The sequence below is a fragment of the Myodes glareolus genome, chromosome 26, assembly GCF_982192425.1.
Source record: "Myodes glareolus chromosome 26, mMyoGla1.1, whole genome shotgun sequence".
Classification (NCBI taxonomy): domain Eukaryota; kingdom Metazoa; phylum Chordata; class Mammalia; order Rodentia; family Cricetidae; genus Myodes; species Myodes glareolus.
Genome location: NC_142051.1, coordinates 15,442,738 through 15,459,146, shown reverse-complemented (window position 1 = coordinate 15,459,146; position 16,409 = coordinate 15,442,738). Strand labels below are relative to the sequence as shown.

Genomic DNA, 16,409 nt, shown 5'->3' with positions numbered 1-16,409 from the left:
TTACTGATCAGTAACATGTCAGTGGGAGTCAGAGGAAGGGTGCTGCATTCCTACTTAAATTTGTTTTTCAAAGTGGCTGCCACTAAATGGAAGTACAGAGACACAGGCCACATCCGGTGACTGTTGGCTGAAGAAGAATTAAGAGCACTCTGTGTCTTAGTTATGTTCAAAGCGACAAAAGAAAAGATATGTACTTATGATCTATTTTTTTAAAAAAAAAACTTTACTACATTTATTTGTTTAGAGGGACATGCATGCGTGATGTGTGTGCGGAGGAGGGTAGGCAACCTATGGTAGCAGGGTCTCTTGTCTCACCCTGTGGCCCTAAGGAGCAAACGCAGATTGTCAGGATTGCCACCAAGGGCCTTCACCTGCTGTGCCAGCTCAGCTCTCTACTGTGGCTTTAATGAAACTACACCTTTAATGCTGTAATGCTGTGATCACCTTAACAAGCCAGCACCGCTACGCAAAATGTAATCAGGTGTTGTGAATTTAGTTCAGGTGCTGATAATGACACACACATATCCACTAAGAGTATGAAAGTTTTTATCACACACACACACACACACACACACACACACACACACACACGTATGAACCTGCAGAAAACAGGTTCAAGCATTCCTGAAAGCTGTGCAGTAAATACTGAGAGACTGCACTACGGGGACAAGTGATGGGCAAAATGCCTGTCAGGGCAGCAGCTTTATCCCAACGTCCTTTCTCTTCCAGGCTGGAAGGCTGAGACAGCATCGACCGTAAGAGAAGCACAGGTAGACAAATCTCAAACAGCTTGCCTTCACACCCCCTACTTACCAAGTACCACTTCTGGGTTGCTACGGAAGAAATAAACTTTCATCTTAAACAAACTATTCTATTTGGGGGTCAGATTATAGCAGCTGGCCCCTTTTCTAACTTATGTAAAAAAAAAGAGAGAGAATGAAAATATTAGGAACTCGAGCTCATCTTTTATGAACCCCCCCTCTCCATGTTCAACCTTTGGGTTTTACTTTTGACAAGTATAACTAAGGAGCCTGAAATGGAACTGGCTGTAAAGAAGACCTAAAAACTACATGTGACTTCCCTCTATTCCAGAACCAACCTACAGCAAGCATACATTTGCCTGTATGTTCTTTATGCCTAAATGGATGCAAGTAGTTAATCTAAATCATGAATATCAAATTGACAAATGAAAACTCAGGTTGATTAACATGTAGATTTCCTTTTATTCCAACACAGACATATGTCCATGGGCTCTTAAGGTTTACGCGTTCTCTATCATCAGTTAATCATAGATAATTGGGTGAGGATTAAAACAGACTTCGTCTCCCTCCGTGTGATGCCAAGATGATGATTTTTCTCTGATTCCTGGTTTCGCGTTCCCCGGTGCTTTAGAATAGTTCTGTGTTGCTAAGACAACAGGGACACTGCAACAGAAAACTGGGACTGAAGTCAAGGCACGGAAGCAGCCTCAAAGGATGTCATAAATAGTGTATCTCAGGCCTTATTCACAGTGAAACCTGTAACACCTGAATTAGAAAAAAAAAAAAAAAAGATTGTATTCTTCCCACATTCTTCCCGAGCATCGGGTATCCTTGACAGCTTCCACTCAGAAGGTGAGAGGTCAGTGAGGAGTGCACTGCCAGCAATTCACTTACTGGCTAAAACCCTGTGGACATAACTGAGGTGAGCCTGTCCTTAAGTTCCAGCCTTATCCTGAGGGCAGTGTGTCTGCAGGGTGAGACCTGACACTAAGCTGCAAGTGTGCATCATTGCACCTGAAGGAAGGCTCGATTCTGGGCGGTAAATAGGGCGGATCTGACATTTGCTGAGACTCACGATTGGTGTCTGGAATTCTAGGGTATGAACGGATGCAAAGGTGATGGGTTTCCCGATGCACTTTTTTTAATTATTATTTTATGAGACAGAGTGTCACCATGTACCTCTGGCTGTCCTGGAACTCACTATGTAGACCAGGCTGGCCTTGAACAGAGAAATCCATGTGTGCCCCCATGCCTGGCTTTGATGTACTTTTGAAGGTACAGAAAGCCAAGCGGCAGTGGGGTGAGCCAGGCTGCATCCCCAGCAAACTGAACACAACTGCAAGCAGTCACTCCGCATTGGCATCAGAACATCAGGGCAAGGGAAATGAGATGCCTGAATGGACTTGGTTTAAAGTCCCAAAAGAAAAAAAGAAGGAAAAAGGCATTTAACTCTAAACTGAAGCGTGTTCTTCATGTTATGTATATTCTACTGCACGGAGATAAAAATCTCCCAAAAAGAATAAAAAAATGAACAATGAGCCTGGGGATGTGGCTCAATGGTCCGGAGATCGTCTAACATGTGCAATGCCCTTGTTTGGATTCCTAGCACTTCAAATAAATGAATAAACAGCATGAAGAGATGAATGAGAACTCTGTGTCCCCAGAGCTTGGGAAAGCCTTCTTCAGAATCAGGCCCCTCTCTCGCAAAGTCATCTGGCCGGAAATAAGAGCCACGCAAAGGTAGGCAGTGGAGGATGCTTCCTCGGTCCTCAAAGGAAAAGAAACAGAGTGGCCGGAGTCTGAGTTACCACCGTAGCATTCCTTTTTCAAGTAGGCGTCAAGGTATTATTTACTCAAGGAAACTGGTAGTAATGGAGTAAGGTCAATGGTTCTGCAGATTCGAGTGATAAATTTCATCTAGCAGAGTCAAGCGAAAAACCATTAGATCCTTGTTTTTAACACCCTGGTGATCTAAGTGTAAAAAAAAAAAAGAAAATAGAAAAAACCACAGAGCACTGCATTTTAATATTCGTACGAAGCATAAATCATAATGGTTTGTATGCTACACTATACAAATAAGATACTGTACTTTCCAAAGAAAACCAACTTCTCAGAGGGTTTTCCAAACAGTCACTCCATATAGCTAAGAGCTTGGCCCTTTAGCCACTGCTACAGCACGGGGGATACAGGTGATAAGTTCCCGACTCTTCCAGCTGTGCCTGTTTCTGCCGCCACTGAAGAAGGGGCCTCGTGGAGGCCTGGCTGCGGCCCCTTCCATCTCCTGCGCCACCAAACGTGGGCTCTGCGGGGCAGGCGAGCGCTGAACTGACGGGACAGCCTCTGCGCGCGCGCGTGGCTTCCCACAATCCTCCTCTCCGTTAGGAGAACTTGCGCTTCTTCATGGCTTCTGCCTTCACCGCCAGGCTCTTGGCACAAATGGTCAGGACCACAATGAGCACGCCCACCACAAATGTCACCACTGGCCAGAGGAAGCAGTGCAGGAGGACAATGTCATCATGTGTGCGGCGTAGGAGAACGTCCTCTGGTCTGCAAGAGTGGAGGACAAGGAAGGAAGGAAGAGCAGTCAGACTCTCATTACAGCATCGGAAACTCTACAACCTGCATATGAACTGGATTTCCAGCCCTAGGGGATAATCACACTTGAAAGTCAAGACTCTGATTGGAAAGACGTCGTACTTTCTGCTTCAAACCCATTTCCAAAAGCTGTGAGCTCTTGAATCAAGCAATCGGTGCAAATCTGCATATCATTTTTATAGCATTTGCATGCTGCAAAATGTCAAAGGTATAGCATTATTTTGCTGTCATTTTTTTCCACCCAAAATTGCTCCCTTTTTCTTCCTTTCTTTTAACCTCACTCGCCAATGGGCACAGACGAAGCTGAATGTTATTGACGGGTGGGCATTCTCAGCAAACCTACATTCCGTCTTGGCATTGAGGAAAATAGAGCCCAAGTGATTTTAATTTGAAGAAAAAAAATTAACGCCATTGTTCAAGTCAGGGAGATAGAAGATATATAGCCATCAGGTGTGTCTAACCTGCACCGTTGCTTAACCATGCAACCAATACACTGAAATACTACTACATCATATTATAGCATCCAAAGGCTGGTACCCTTTGTAGTTCTCAGAATAACACAGCTGTTCTATATGAACCAAAGGTCTCACTAGTAAACATTTATTCATAAAATAAAACAATGGACTGAGAGCATCATCTATGTTTCTGCATGAAACTTAACATCCACTGTCTTCCCGCTGATCGTGCAAAGCGGCAGTAATCGATTTCTCTCTTGTCAGTGTGAACATTGTTTCAATTCTTACACTTGTCTCTGATAGAAAGCAAAGATGAGACAGGCTCCACAAACCACGCTCTCCCACCTTTGGTGATTAGACAGATGTCTGGGAGTTCAATTGTCATACAAGAGGCTTATATTTTATGAAATATTTGCATTCCACCCAAAGGAAAGTTGGCTCAGCTATCCTACTACTGTAGGCTATGTACCTATTCTGCCTTCAGAAAAATGTTGCGAAATAATGTATCCCACTATCCCTAAGAAAAATCAAAGGCTTCAGAGCCCACCGGCAGTGCCTTTAACGGGGAAATATACCCCTGGGGGCTTTCACTGGTATGAGCTCTTATTTCCCAGAAGGCTGATAAAGAACACTGGGTATTTCTCTTTTCTGTACCGGAAAGTTGCCACATAGCATCAGCAGAGACAGCTGTGCAGGCTGGATACGAAATGTGCTTTTCTTCTTTGGTGCGTAATTTCAATTTTTGTGCATGAAGTGAGATTCTAGTTGGCATTTCAATGACAAGTTGTATTAAACGAACGCAGAATAACTGTGGCAGCGAGGCCCAGATCACCCTCAGCTTGCAGTAATCACTCCAGCCACTCCTATTGCAGCCCATTGTCTTCAAGACCTGGGCTACCATTCATTTAAGTTCTGATCCTTTTTTTCTTAATGCTGTAAGATGCAACAGGGCTGTAATCTGTCATCCTACATGAATTTATTATTAAATAACTTTTTGCTGCTGCTGAAGAGCCTGCCTGGGTTGCAGCCTTATTATCCATGTACACGTTAAAGAAACTTCATGCCTGAGTCCGAAGGAGTAGAGATCAAGGCCCCAGAAGAGCCGGGGCTCAAGGCAGTCGGAGTCACTTTTAGAGTCTTTAATGCCAGCACTGCCTCGGCTCTCTTCCCAGCTACACAGCTGGAAGATGACCCTACCTCAGTGTGCAAGAGAAGGTCCAACCTGTCTCCCAAGATGCTCTTTGTGGAACACACTATTCTACGCCTTTAAAACTGTTGATACAAAGAGGAGTTCTAGAGTCTTCATCAAAAAGGTCAGATACACAGCAATATGAATACCCTTGGTACCAAGGAAAAACAAAGAAAAACGAGAAGGGAAGGGGATTTGGATTTTCATTTCTATAGTAACTACATGTGTAATTTGCATAAGTAATGTGTTTTTGTAACTAATTTTCTGGTAAAATGCTTCTGTGTAGCCCCGCTTTGGTATGCTTTCTCCAGTCACTGTTTAGGATATTCCTGAATGCCTTTATCACAATTATCAAACAAATGAGCCAGGGAAACACCTCCAGGAGGGATGCCGGAACAGCCATACAGGCCGTCCAGACTGTCGGAAACACAGTTTGAAGAGCAAGTGTTGGAGAAGATGTGAAGGAAACGGGCAGGAGAGAAGGAAGCCACCAGAAACCGTTGGATCTGGAAGCTTGTCTTCCTCAGAAACTCTAGAATTCTCTCTCCTTGTTCCTGGGCAACACTTCTGTTTCAAAGCTTTACGTGACAAAGTAAAATGACTCATGCGAGCTGCACTTGAACTGCTTCAACAAATCCTTCTTTAGAGCTAGAAAAAAAATTATCATACACATTTCCTTCAAAACCATGCACGTCTGTCTCAACTTCAGACAGCTCTAAGGTGTCCCACAATCTCCTTGGATAGGAAAACCTTATTTCTCAGGTCACTAGTCCCATGGTTATATGATTCACTGAGATCACCTTTAAATTGCTTCTTCTGGCCAAAGTTTTTCCCTTTTGACTGGGCTTATCGTACTGTAATTGAAGGTACTCTCCTGCCTCAGTTATCTATGTCCTCTGGGTTGGTTGGCCAAAAACTATCTGACTTAGAATTCACTTTCTTTTTCATGGTTATATGGTCAAAATAAAGAGGAACTTCATTAAATGTAGACAAAGGCCAGACACGGTTACTCTCTACCCGAGGGTCCTTTTGCAGGGCGTGGGAATTGTAATGGAAACCGAGTGAGGAAGGTGTGAGCATGCTGAAAGAAGAGCAAGTATAGTCGGGAACCATGGGAAATGCCTGCGTGCAGCTTCAAATGGACCTTGTGGTAATGGATGACACTTCTGTTGGCTCGCTGCTCACTTACATTCAGTATTTACTAAGCACGTGCTCCCTGGCAAGCACTGAGGCAGGACATTTCATTATTTATTTATTAATGTTTTATGTTCTTTTGTGCTTTGCCTGCATGTATGTCTGTGTGAAGGTGTCAGAACCTCCTGGAATTGGAGTTACAGACAGTTGTGAGTTGCCATGTGGTTGCTGGGAATTGAACCAGGGTCCTCTGGAAGAGCAGACAGAGCTCTTCACTGCTGAGTCACCTCTCCAACCCAGGACATTACATCTTATCTCATCCTCAAAATAACTGTGTTCGAAATTTCTTCAAGGGAGCAATGGAAGGGATTAGGTTGCTTAAATTCACACAGTTTAAAGTGATAGCACAATAATTTGAAACCACATCTGTGTGGCTTTTTTTTTCAGCTGTGTTATTTATTTACCTGAAGGTCAGTTTTTCTCAAACTAGGTTCAAGTGGTACCTGTTTAAACCCCTCATTCAACTCCCTCAGAATCTGAAGTTGTGGGGTCCAGAAGTCTTGTAGAAACTCTGGGGTGACTCTACCTATTCTTGTGCAAGCAGCATTATGTAGGGTTCTATAATGAAAGAAGGCAGAATGCACCCTAGTTAGCCATTTCTCCGACTATCCAATGCTAGTTGATACCTAGGCCCTGATACTTGTGAGTGCTTTACTGTGTACCCTCATAGGAACAGACAGAGTTCTAGGTCAGGGCAGATATGTATGGGGAAGAACCAGAGACTAAAAGTTGAACATTCAGACCACAGTGTGGAATTGGTCATAGGAGGCCTTCGGTTTTCCTATGAGAACCAAAAAGGATGCCTCCTAGACCAGCCTCCATTCCAACAATTGAGATAAAACCAGAGGTTTGAGATACATCATCTTAAAAACAGAAAATCAATCCCCTTTGACTTTGTCTAATCAACGAGGAAAAGTCCACAGTACTTGTTCTATTGACCAGTGGGGAAAAGATTTAAAAAAAAAATAAAATGAGGGATTTCTTAAATTTAATCTGTTCTTATCAAATCTCAACAGAAAGTGGGGAGATGTCTCAGCTGGTAAAGTGCCCAGAGTCTGAGTTCATGCCCCCAGCAACCAGAATCCTAGAACTAAGGGGGTGGAGACAAGTGAATACCTGGAGCTCACTGGGCAGCCAATCTAGCCAATCAGCGAGGTTTGGGGTCAGTAAGAGATGCTGTCTCAAAAGACAACATAGCCTAGCATTGTAGTGAGATGGCACCCACGTGGATAACTGAATCCACAGAAAGCCTAAAAAGTTTGGAAAAGAATAGAGTAAAGCATGATTTCTTGGTGGCAGCAATTTCTCGGGTCTGCTCTGCTTGCTAGAGACAAGCAAATGCTCTCATCTAAGAGAGGCTTCCTGACTCAGCTTTAGCTGCAAAACTTTGTAGCTCCTTTAAGAGGTCCTGCCGTGAAACACTTTAACGGTGCTGATGAAAAGCTGAACACACGCTTTTCGGTTTTCAGCCGTAGCAGGAAAAAAGCTGCGCTGTTTTAAAATGCCGGCTTTCTGGGCTGCCCTACCAGGGCAATCTCTGACTGTTTCAGGCAGGCAGTCCGACTGACTGTGGTCTGTGAGCAGAATGCTGCAGCTTGCTTGCTAGCAAGGACCTTGAAACGCCACAGAGTTGTGGCAGTAAAAATGGCTCCAGTGGTACCTCTACCATGAGTCTGGAAAGCTAAGGAATGGACTGGATCTAGCCATAAAAGCCACAGTTTTAGACCTCTCCTTAAAGACTCAAGTGGTCAGAAAAAGAGACATATACAGTAAAGAGAGATTCAAAGAGGAAGAAAACCTCTAAATGGTTTATTTAGTGTGTTAAAAACATATGCAGGCTAAAGGTTAAAGTCATTAAAAATAAAAAAGAAAAAAAGGAAGTAGTTAGGTGTGGTGGTACACACCTTTAATCCCAATGCCTGGGAGGCAGAGGTATGTTGACCTCTGTGACTTCAAGGGGCAGAGGTAGATTGACCTCTGTGACCTCAAGGTGTGGTAGTATACGCCTTTAATCCCAATGCCTGGGAGGCAGAGACAGGCAGATCTCTGTGAGTTCAAGGACAGCCTGGTCTACAGAGTTATTCCAGGACAAAGATATACAGAGAACCTGTCTCTAAAAGTAAAAGTAAAAATAAAAGAAATAGAGGTTAAAATAAAGCTGCATAAAGATGGAAAATACACAGAGAATCTTGATACTGTATGCTATTTTGCTCTCTTTGAATTGTTTGAATGCTGAGGAAGGAGCAACAGCTGCTAAAAGATATTTGTTTATAAATGCTGCTGAACTAATCCAAGATAGATATGTTGAAAATATCTTGACTTCTGAATTTGGATCTAAGGATATGATACTTTGGAAAGGAGGTTCTTCTTTTGTTTTCACAGAGGATGAGACCTTGTGGATTGCTTCTATCCCAATATGGTATGATAGACCACGCCCTCCTGAAAGGTTTCTGTGAACACCCTCAAAAAATTTCTTCACTCAACTGCCGACTGAGATGAACCTGGCAGACAGGTTATACCATGAAAGACCTGATTAACTGCGCTCCTATACAACAGGAAGAAGTTTGGAGAGAAATAACTACGTCCATATTCCCAAATATTGTTCATAAATGTTCTTTTACATTTAAAGGGGGATATGATATAGATATGAATAATTTCATTGGTATGGATTTTAAGGTCAATTTTGTTATATGTATATATATTTCTGATCTTGATTGATGTATTGTGATTGTATAGTTCATTTAAAAATGCAATGTATAATTAAAAATATAGGTTGTTAATGGATAATCATCGATAATAGTCAAGCTTGTAGTAATGTTAGTTTGATTTTGTAGATGTGCATAGATATATTTCAGAGATTCATTCTTCATATCTTTCAAAGACTACAGAACATAGCATTTAATGTTTTAATAACTTAGGACAATGAGACATGTCTGCTCCTGGCAGCACCAATCTACTTCAAGAGGAAGATGGGCATCGAAGAGGCTCCTTATGGAGTTGGTTAGCCATTTGGGCAAGAAACTGCTCTTGCCTGGACTGTTGTATAAACTGGACACAGAGAACCCACAGAGAGAGGACTGCTGAACTTGCCTAAAGGTGAGATGATCTTTCGAGGTTCTTGATTCATAAAAGAGTCTGCGAGACATTCTGCAGGACACAGCAGATAGTGACTGAATTGCCTTTGAAATTTCCTGCTTCATGGAAATGTCTCTGGATATTATGGGCCTGAAGGCTGAAGATGGGTGCCCCAACGATACAGAGGAACTTTGGGTGACTGTCCAGGCAGCGAGATGTCTCTGTCATTTCTAGAGTTTTGGAAGTTGCTTACTTCTTGTTTACTTAGGTAATATATCCTTCTGGAGTCTTTGATGGAGTTAAAGAATGGATAGTCATAGTTATAGTTTTCCATTATTATGATAATGATACAGTTATAAATATTGTGACTGTAATTCTTGCTTGATAACTGTTTTGTTATGTGTAATTTTACTATGTTAAAATGAAAGCCTTTCTTTTTTGTTTAAACAGAAAAAGGGGAAATGATGGAGGAGGGTTATCTGTCTATTGTGTTATTTTCATTGGTCAATAAAGAGACTGCCTTGGCCCCTTGATAGGACAGAAAATTAGGTAGGCGGAGTAAACAGAACAAAATGCTGGGAAGAGGGCTATGAGCCAGAAGCCATGGAGCCAGCCACCAAGTCAGACATGCTGAATCTTTCCCGGTAAGCCACACCTCGTGGTGCTACCACGAGATTATTAGAAATGGGTTAATCAAGATGTGAGAGTTAGCCAGTAACTAACTCTCTAGAGATAATGGGCCAGGCAGTATTTAAATGAATACAACTTATGTGTTATTATTTCTGGGGCTAAGCTAGCCGTGCGGGAGCTGGGCAGGATGAAAAGCAGGCCTGCCCGCAGCCCCTTACTACATAGCATGACACACACCTTTAATCCCAGCATTCCGGAGGCAGAGTAGGGGTCAACTCAGTAAGTTTGAGGCCAACCAGAGCATAATGAGTTTCAGAAGAAGAAATAAGAGAAACTAACTAAGCAATACTGAAAGACACCTGACATCAGCCTCTGGCCTCCACACATTATTATTATGCACCTACACACATGTGCACATGCACCCACATGCACAAATGCATACACTTACACATGCACACACATACTACACACATCCCATAACTTGGATTGCATAATTTATGATATGATAATATGAAAATTGTACCAACCATGAACCAAGAGGACCCACTTAAAAGCACTGTCTCCATGAGATCTTATAGGGAACAGAGGCCCTCTAGAGCATCAGAAGTCTTTTCCATTGTCTTAGCACAGGATTTTTTTCCCATCATGAAAACTGCTACAATGTTAAGATTTTGACCCATTTTAGCAAAACAATGAGACATCCTTCTGTCAGCTCCAGCCCTCTTGCCTTGTCTTCTCCGTCTTGTATATTTGGAATTGACCTTGATAAACCCTTCCTCGCATACATACCCCTTTTTGGTACTCGGTACTGAACCTGTGGCCTTTCACTATTATGTGCACACTCGACTCCTGAACTGTGTGCATTGCCAACTCCAGTCCTCCCAAGCAATGGAAGATGTACAACACTTACATATTAACATTTATTGTTATAAACTACCAAGCCTGACTCATTACATACTGTATCATTAGAAACATTTTCACACTTGGGGGGAAAATTTTAAATTCTAAAATGTTCCATAACTACTTTAATCAAAATGATTCCACAAGCATGGCCTAAGCCCCATGTGCCAGGGCTCTGGCATGGTTGCATGGTCAAAGGTCACCAAAAAATATGAAGGTTTCATCACTCAAGCCTTCTGAACAGGTGTCATCTAGGCCTGCTTTAAACCTTATTTATTATTTATAACATGACCTAGTTTCAAGAAGAACCTGAAAAGAACAATACAAACAGAAGATTTGAATAAAACAAAGTCCTTAATCTGACAGTTGAGAACAAGAGCAATGTAATTAGAATGGGGAAAAGAAAAAACGTCACCAAGAAGAGCCACCGTTCTTAGTTTAAATAAAACTTATCTATGAACCTCCTGGTACTCACAGGTGGTGGGGAAGGAAATACTAGCTATCCAACTGCTATTACATAAGAAAAGATACAAGAGAATTTGACGTTTTGTTATGATTAACCTAAAAGAAAAAATTCATTTACCTAAATGTACATTTATTTACCTAAATAAACAAATATGTTGCATTTTGAAGGACCAGGACAGCAGTTCCTCAACGTTAATGATGAAATCGCTTTAGGGCTTCTCAGCACACTGAGTCCAAAGTCTCCAATCTGCAGGACTGAACAGTGTTGCAGCGCTTGGTACGTCTATCACACTTGAGAACAAACTCAGTCCAACGATGCTTTCACAACACTGGGCCAGCATCAGCCTGGCTTTTGACATTGACTGCACCAGACTGAAACCCTAAGGCTGGAGCATGCGCTCTGTGCTTTTGCCCTGGAGGTAACGGAATGAAAAGCCACCAGGAGAGCTAGTGATGTGTTCTCTGACAGCTTAACTCAGTCTGTGTGTTGGGGGAGGGTAGGTTTCAGCTGGTGTTATAAAGTTTTCTACATAAGTCTAAACATGTGAACAAATATTTAAATGACATACCACCAGTGGGCCTGAGGACCTGAGTGTGACCCCTAGAATCCAGGTGGAAAATGCTGGCCACAGTGGCCTGCACTTAAAATCCCAGTAGTGGGGAGGCCAAAACAGGCAAATCCATGGGGCTCGCTGGTTCGCCAGCCCAGTCTATTGGTAAGCTCCAAACTAATGAGCTGTCTCAAGGAAAAAAGAAAAAGATTGAAGGCAACTAAGAATGATACCTGAGTTTGTTCTTTGGCCTCCAAACATAACACACATAAGCACATGCACATACACACATGAACACACACACATGCATGAGCACATGTGCACACGTGGACACATGCACAAACACACATGAGCACATACACACGAGCACATGCACACACATGAATGCATGCACGCACACATGAGCACATGTACACGCACGAATACACGTGAGCACATGTACACACATACAAGAACACATGCACACACATGAACACATGGCACACACACACACACACACACAAAGCTTTACTGTGGTTAGGTGTGAGAAATGTGGGATCCTAGAGGTAGCAGAAAGTTAACTTAAGCTGAAGACATTTGAGATTAAACAGACAAGACAAACTCCTTCTAGAAATTTCCTCCTCTACATAACCATACAACTTCTGGGATCCGAGGCTACCATGCATTTCTTCTCTGAGGGGTCCAGTCTTCACAGACTGCTCATGCTTGCAGAGGCAAACACTGTCACAAACTTCCCCTCCTAAAGGCCAGTCTGGCCATCACTGGAGGCTTTTCTTTGCCACCCTTGTACGCGTGCCCCAAATCTAATCACTTCTTCTCTTAGTTGAGGTCCTTTGTGTAAAACTGCAACGAAGTCCTTGAGATAATTCATTTATGGAGAAGAAAGATGTGTTCGGGGCTGTAGCAAGGCACTGTATCATGCTGGCGGCACATGGCAGAGCGACCGCTCTCTTCATTCACAGGAAATAAAGGGAAACACAGACGAGGGTTCCACAATCCTCTTCTACACCATGGCCCCAGTGACCTAAAGACTGTCTAATGGTTTCCACCCTTCAAAAGTAACAATGCTTTCTGATACAAGAGCCACATGGGTCAACTCAGAACACAAACGCTAGCAGAGTATTAATCAATGTTTTGGTTTTTAGCAATACCGTATTCTGTAGCCCTTCTGGAAGGAGACGGGATTAAAAGCATACTCCATGAAGATACCAAATTTGATCTATTAATTAATAATTTAAAAACTAACCTTTGAAGTATCTTTTCTGTTTGAAGATACTAAGGATTGTCAATAAAAATGCTGGGAACCAGAGGTACACAGCTTAGTTTTAGAGAGCTTACTTAAGATGCACAAGGCCCTGGGTTTGACCTCTAGCAAATAAGAAAGAAGTTGAACTTTATTTTGGTATAACCAAACCATCCTACTTGAGAGCAATTAGCTGATATGTCTAGTTGCTGGGGAAGCAATCATATGACCTTGCCAATAAAGTACAAAAAGCACACTTGTCTTCCTTGTGGTGGCAGGAGGAGACTTGCACAGCTCACTGATGGTCGTGGAGAGAGGGACAAGCCACACGGGTCCTTTACAGTGAGTGTTCTTACATTGCGCTTCTCTCCTGTGGGAACACACTTGGAACCCTGGCGTAGTATAAAGTTAGCTTAAGCTGAAGGCATTTGAGACTAAACAGACAAGACAAACTCCTTCTAGAGATTTCCTCCTCTGCCTAACCACGCAACTTCTGGGATCCGAGGCTACCATGCATTTCTTCTGAGAGTTCCAGTCTTCACAGAAGATCACTCATGCTTGCACAGGCAAACACTGGCACAATCTTCCCCTCCGAAAAGCCAATTTGTCCATCACTAGGGCCTTTCCTTTGTCATAGGCATGACCAAATCTAATTACTTCTTTTGAGGCTCTATACAAAAAACCTATTGAATAACACTGATCCAATTTTGTTTGCGTTTTCTCCTGCTAGTGTATTATTTGCCAATTTCATTCCGGTCCCCAGACATTAAATCTGAAGGAGTAGAGGGGTTTTCCTCCCCTACACCATTTTGAGCTCACTTTGACTCACACAGGCTTAGTGATGATGCTATGGTCAGGGCTTTAAAAAGCCCGGATGGCAGCTATCTTGGGAGCATGGTGTTGCTCCAGAGGGTTCCTATCTATGGAAAGTATGCTCGCCACACATCTATAAATGTTAGTCACACCCTCCACTTGTCCCCTCCCGTCTCTTCCAGGCTGACTGAGCGTGGCAATGTATAACTGCACAGGGGTTACCTCCCTTTTGTGGAAGAAGTTAAGTCAAATCCAAATCTAGGGGTGTGTAGAGAAACATGCACCTGATGGCGACAGGAGACGGAGTCAAGTGGCAGGTGCGTTATTTTGGAGAAACAAAGAAGTAAATTAATTATAAAGTAGAGAGTGTATAACTAGGTACATGCTGAAGGAAAGACCCGGATAATTGACAAGTGTAGGACTGCTTTTGAGAATATGTGCCTGACTTAGACAAAGCTAACCCTGAGGTAAACGTTTAACCCATTCTTCACGCCTTAGTTTTCTCATCTGTAAAATGTGCATTCATTACTTTTCTCATTGCTGTGAAAAATATCTGATATTTTTATTGATATTTATATTGGTATAAGAAAGTTTGCCTCATAGTTGAAGAGACATAGTTTGTCATGGTGGGGAAGACGCTGGTGGCAGCTGATCATATTGTGTCCTTCTCAGCAAACAGAGTGCAGACAGGAAGTAGAGGCAGGCTATAAAACCCTTCTTCTATTGAGACTCCATCTCCTCAACCTTCTACAACCTTCCAAATCAGTGACATCAGCTGGAACCAGTGTTCAAACACATGAGTGGGGGGAGGAGGGATCAAACACATGAGTGTGGCGGTGATCAAACACATGAGTGTGGGGGGTGATCAAACACATGAGTGTGTGTGAGGGGATCAAACACATGAGTGTGTGTGAGGGGATCAAACACATGAGTGTGGGGGGGATCAAACACATGAGTGTGTGTGAGGGGATCAAACACGTGAGTGTGGGGGGGATCAAACACATGAGTGTGTGTGAGGGGATCAAACATATGAGTGTGGGGGGATCAAACACATGAGTGTGGGGGTGATCAAACACATGAGTGTAGTGGGGATCAAACGCATGAGTGTGTGGAGCGGGAGTGGAGGCATGACCTATTCAAACCACAACAGTAGGATGGTAAAAAAATCTGCCCTGCTCCCGAGAACTAAAGGAGATATGGAATTGAGGTGCTTCAGTAGCTTCCTGATGGGGAGCCCATAAGAGACAGCAGTGAAAATAATTGTCAGTGCTCAGTAAAACCCGATTCTGGAATGGTGGCCATACTGGGTCTTCTTCGGGTACCTTCTTCACCTGCACATTGTAAGGAGGTAGTCACGGGCAGTCCCTTTGATCTCAATAAAATCCTGGCAGAGAGGACTCCGACGCTCCCTAATCCCCTGTGTCATGAACAGTGAGCATCCATCCTGCATGGCGGGGCTTATAGGGAGCAAAGGTGACCAATAGGACAAGCTCAGCAATCTAATGACGTCTTCCAATTCTACCACACACGTCAGGCAGAGGCAAGAAAACAGCCCCTAACAACATCAGAGCCTTCAGTAGGGACATAAACAGAAGTTATGTGCTAACACACATCCTACAAATAGCCTTTCACAGAACTAGATGACGCTGAGGGCAGTCCCCAGCTACAGATGGGGCCCATGTCAGTGACTGTCTCAGTAAGTTTTCCAAGAACCCTGAGGGAGCTGCTGTGGCTCTGCATTTACACAGTAAAATAATGCATCTTTTGGTTCTAATCATGCTAAGTGCTTGCTGTTTATTTTATTTTATTTTATTAACAACTTGTCTTCTCAACCTGACTCTTGAAGTGCTGGCAGCAGACATTTGCTATGCGTAACCCGTGTCCATGAAAGCTCCTAATTTCTCAGGAACAAAAAAAAAAAAAAAAAAAAAACGCAGGCATCACTGTAAAGATTTGCAAGCAGAAAGCATGAACTTTTGACTTAGAAAAAAATCATACTAGTTTTCATCTTCTTGCTTTCTATCTGCAGAAGCAACGTGGCCAGCTGCCCCTGGTTCCGGTCACACAGCCACAGCCGTCTTCAACACTGAGGCTTTTCTGCCATACTGACATGAACTCTCAAACTGTGAGCTGCAATAAAGCCGTCCTCCTTGAAGTTGCTTTTGTCAGGTGTTTCCCCACAGCAACAAGAAAGTAACAATGCCTCCTAGGTCCCTCCGACATTGGGGGGCCAGCAGCTTAGTGTTCGGATCCGCTCGTTTCCAGGGACAGGGGCTGACACTAGCAGAGCGACTGCACACGTAAAAAAGAGACCGTTTTTGGAAGCTCACTCTAACAGCCGCATTTTCTGTCATTTCCCTAAGCTGAATCATGTTCTCAGCCCTCGCTGCAGGCACAGAGGACACGGAATAATCGCAGATTGCACACTTGCGACGTGGGTGTGAGAAACCGTTTCCCGGGAGAAGAAGACAAACACACCGATGAACCCAAAATAAGCACACGAGCCGGGATTCCATTGGGAGCTTGGAAGGCTGGCAA

The 16,409-nt window shown here is 43.2% G+C and overlaps 1 protein-coding gene across 1 annotated transcript in view; it reads right to left on the bottom strand.

Annotated features, from left to right (window-relative positions):
* Nucleotides 1-1,203: 1,203 nt before the first annotated feature.
* Nucleotides 1,204-16,409, bottom strand: part of Kcnmb4 (potassium calcium-activated channel subfamily M regulatory beta subunit 4) — a 60,114-nt gene continuing 44,908 nt past the window's right edge. Inside the window, exon 3 of the mRNA XM_048418345.3 lies at nt 1,204-3,308. Coding sequence (XP_048274302.2) covers nt 3,140-3,308 — 169 coding nt within the window. The 3' untranslated portion in view covers nt 1,204-3,139. The remainder of the gene's footprint in view (nt 3,309-16,409) is intronic.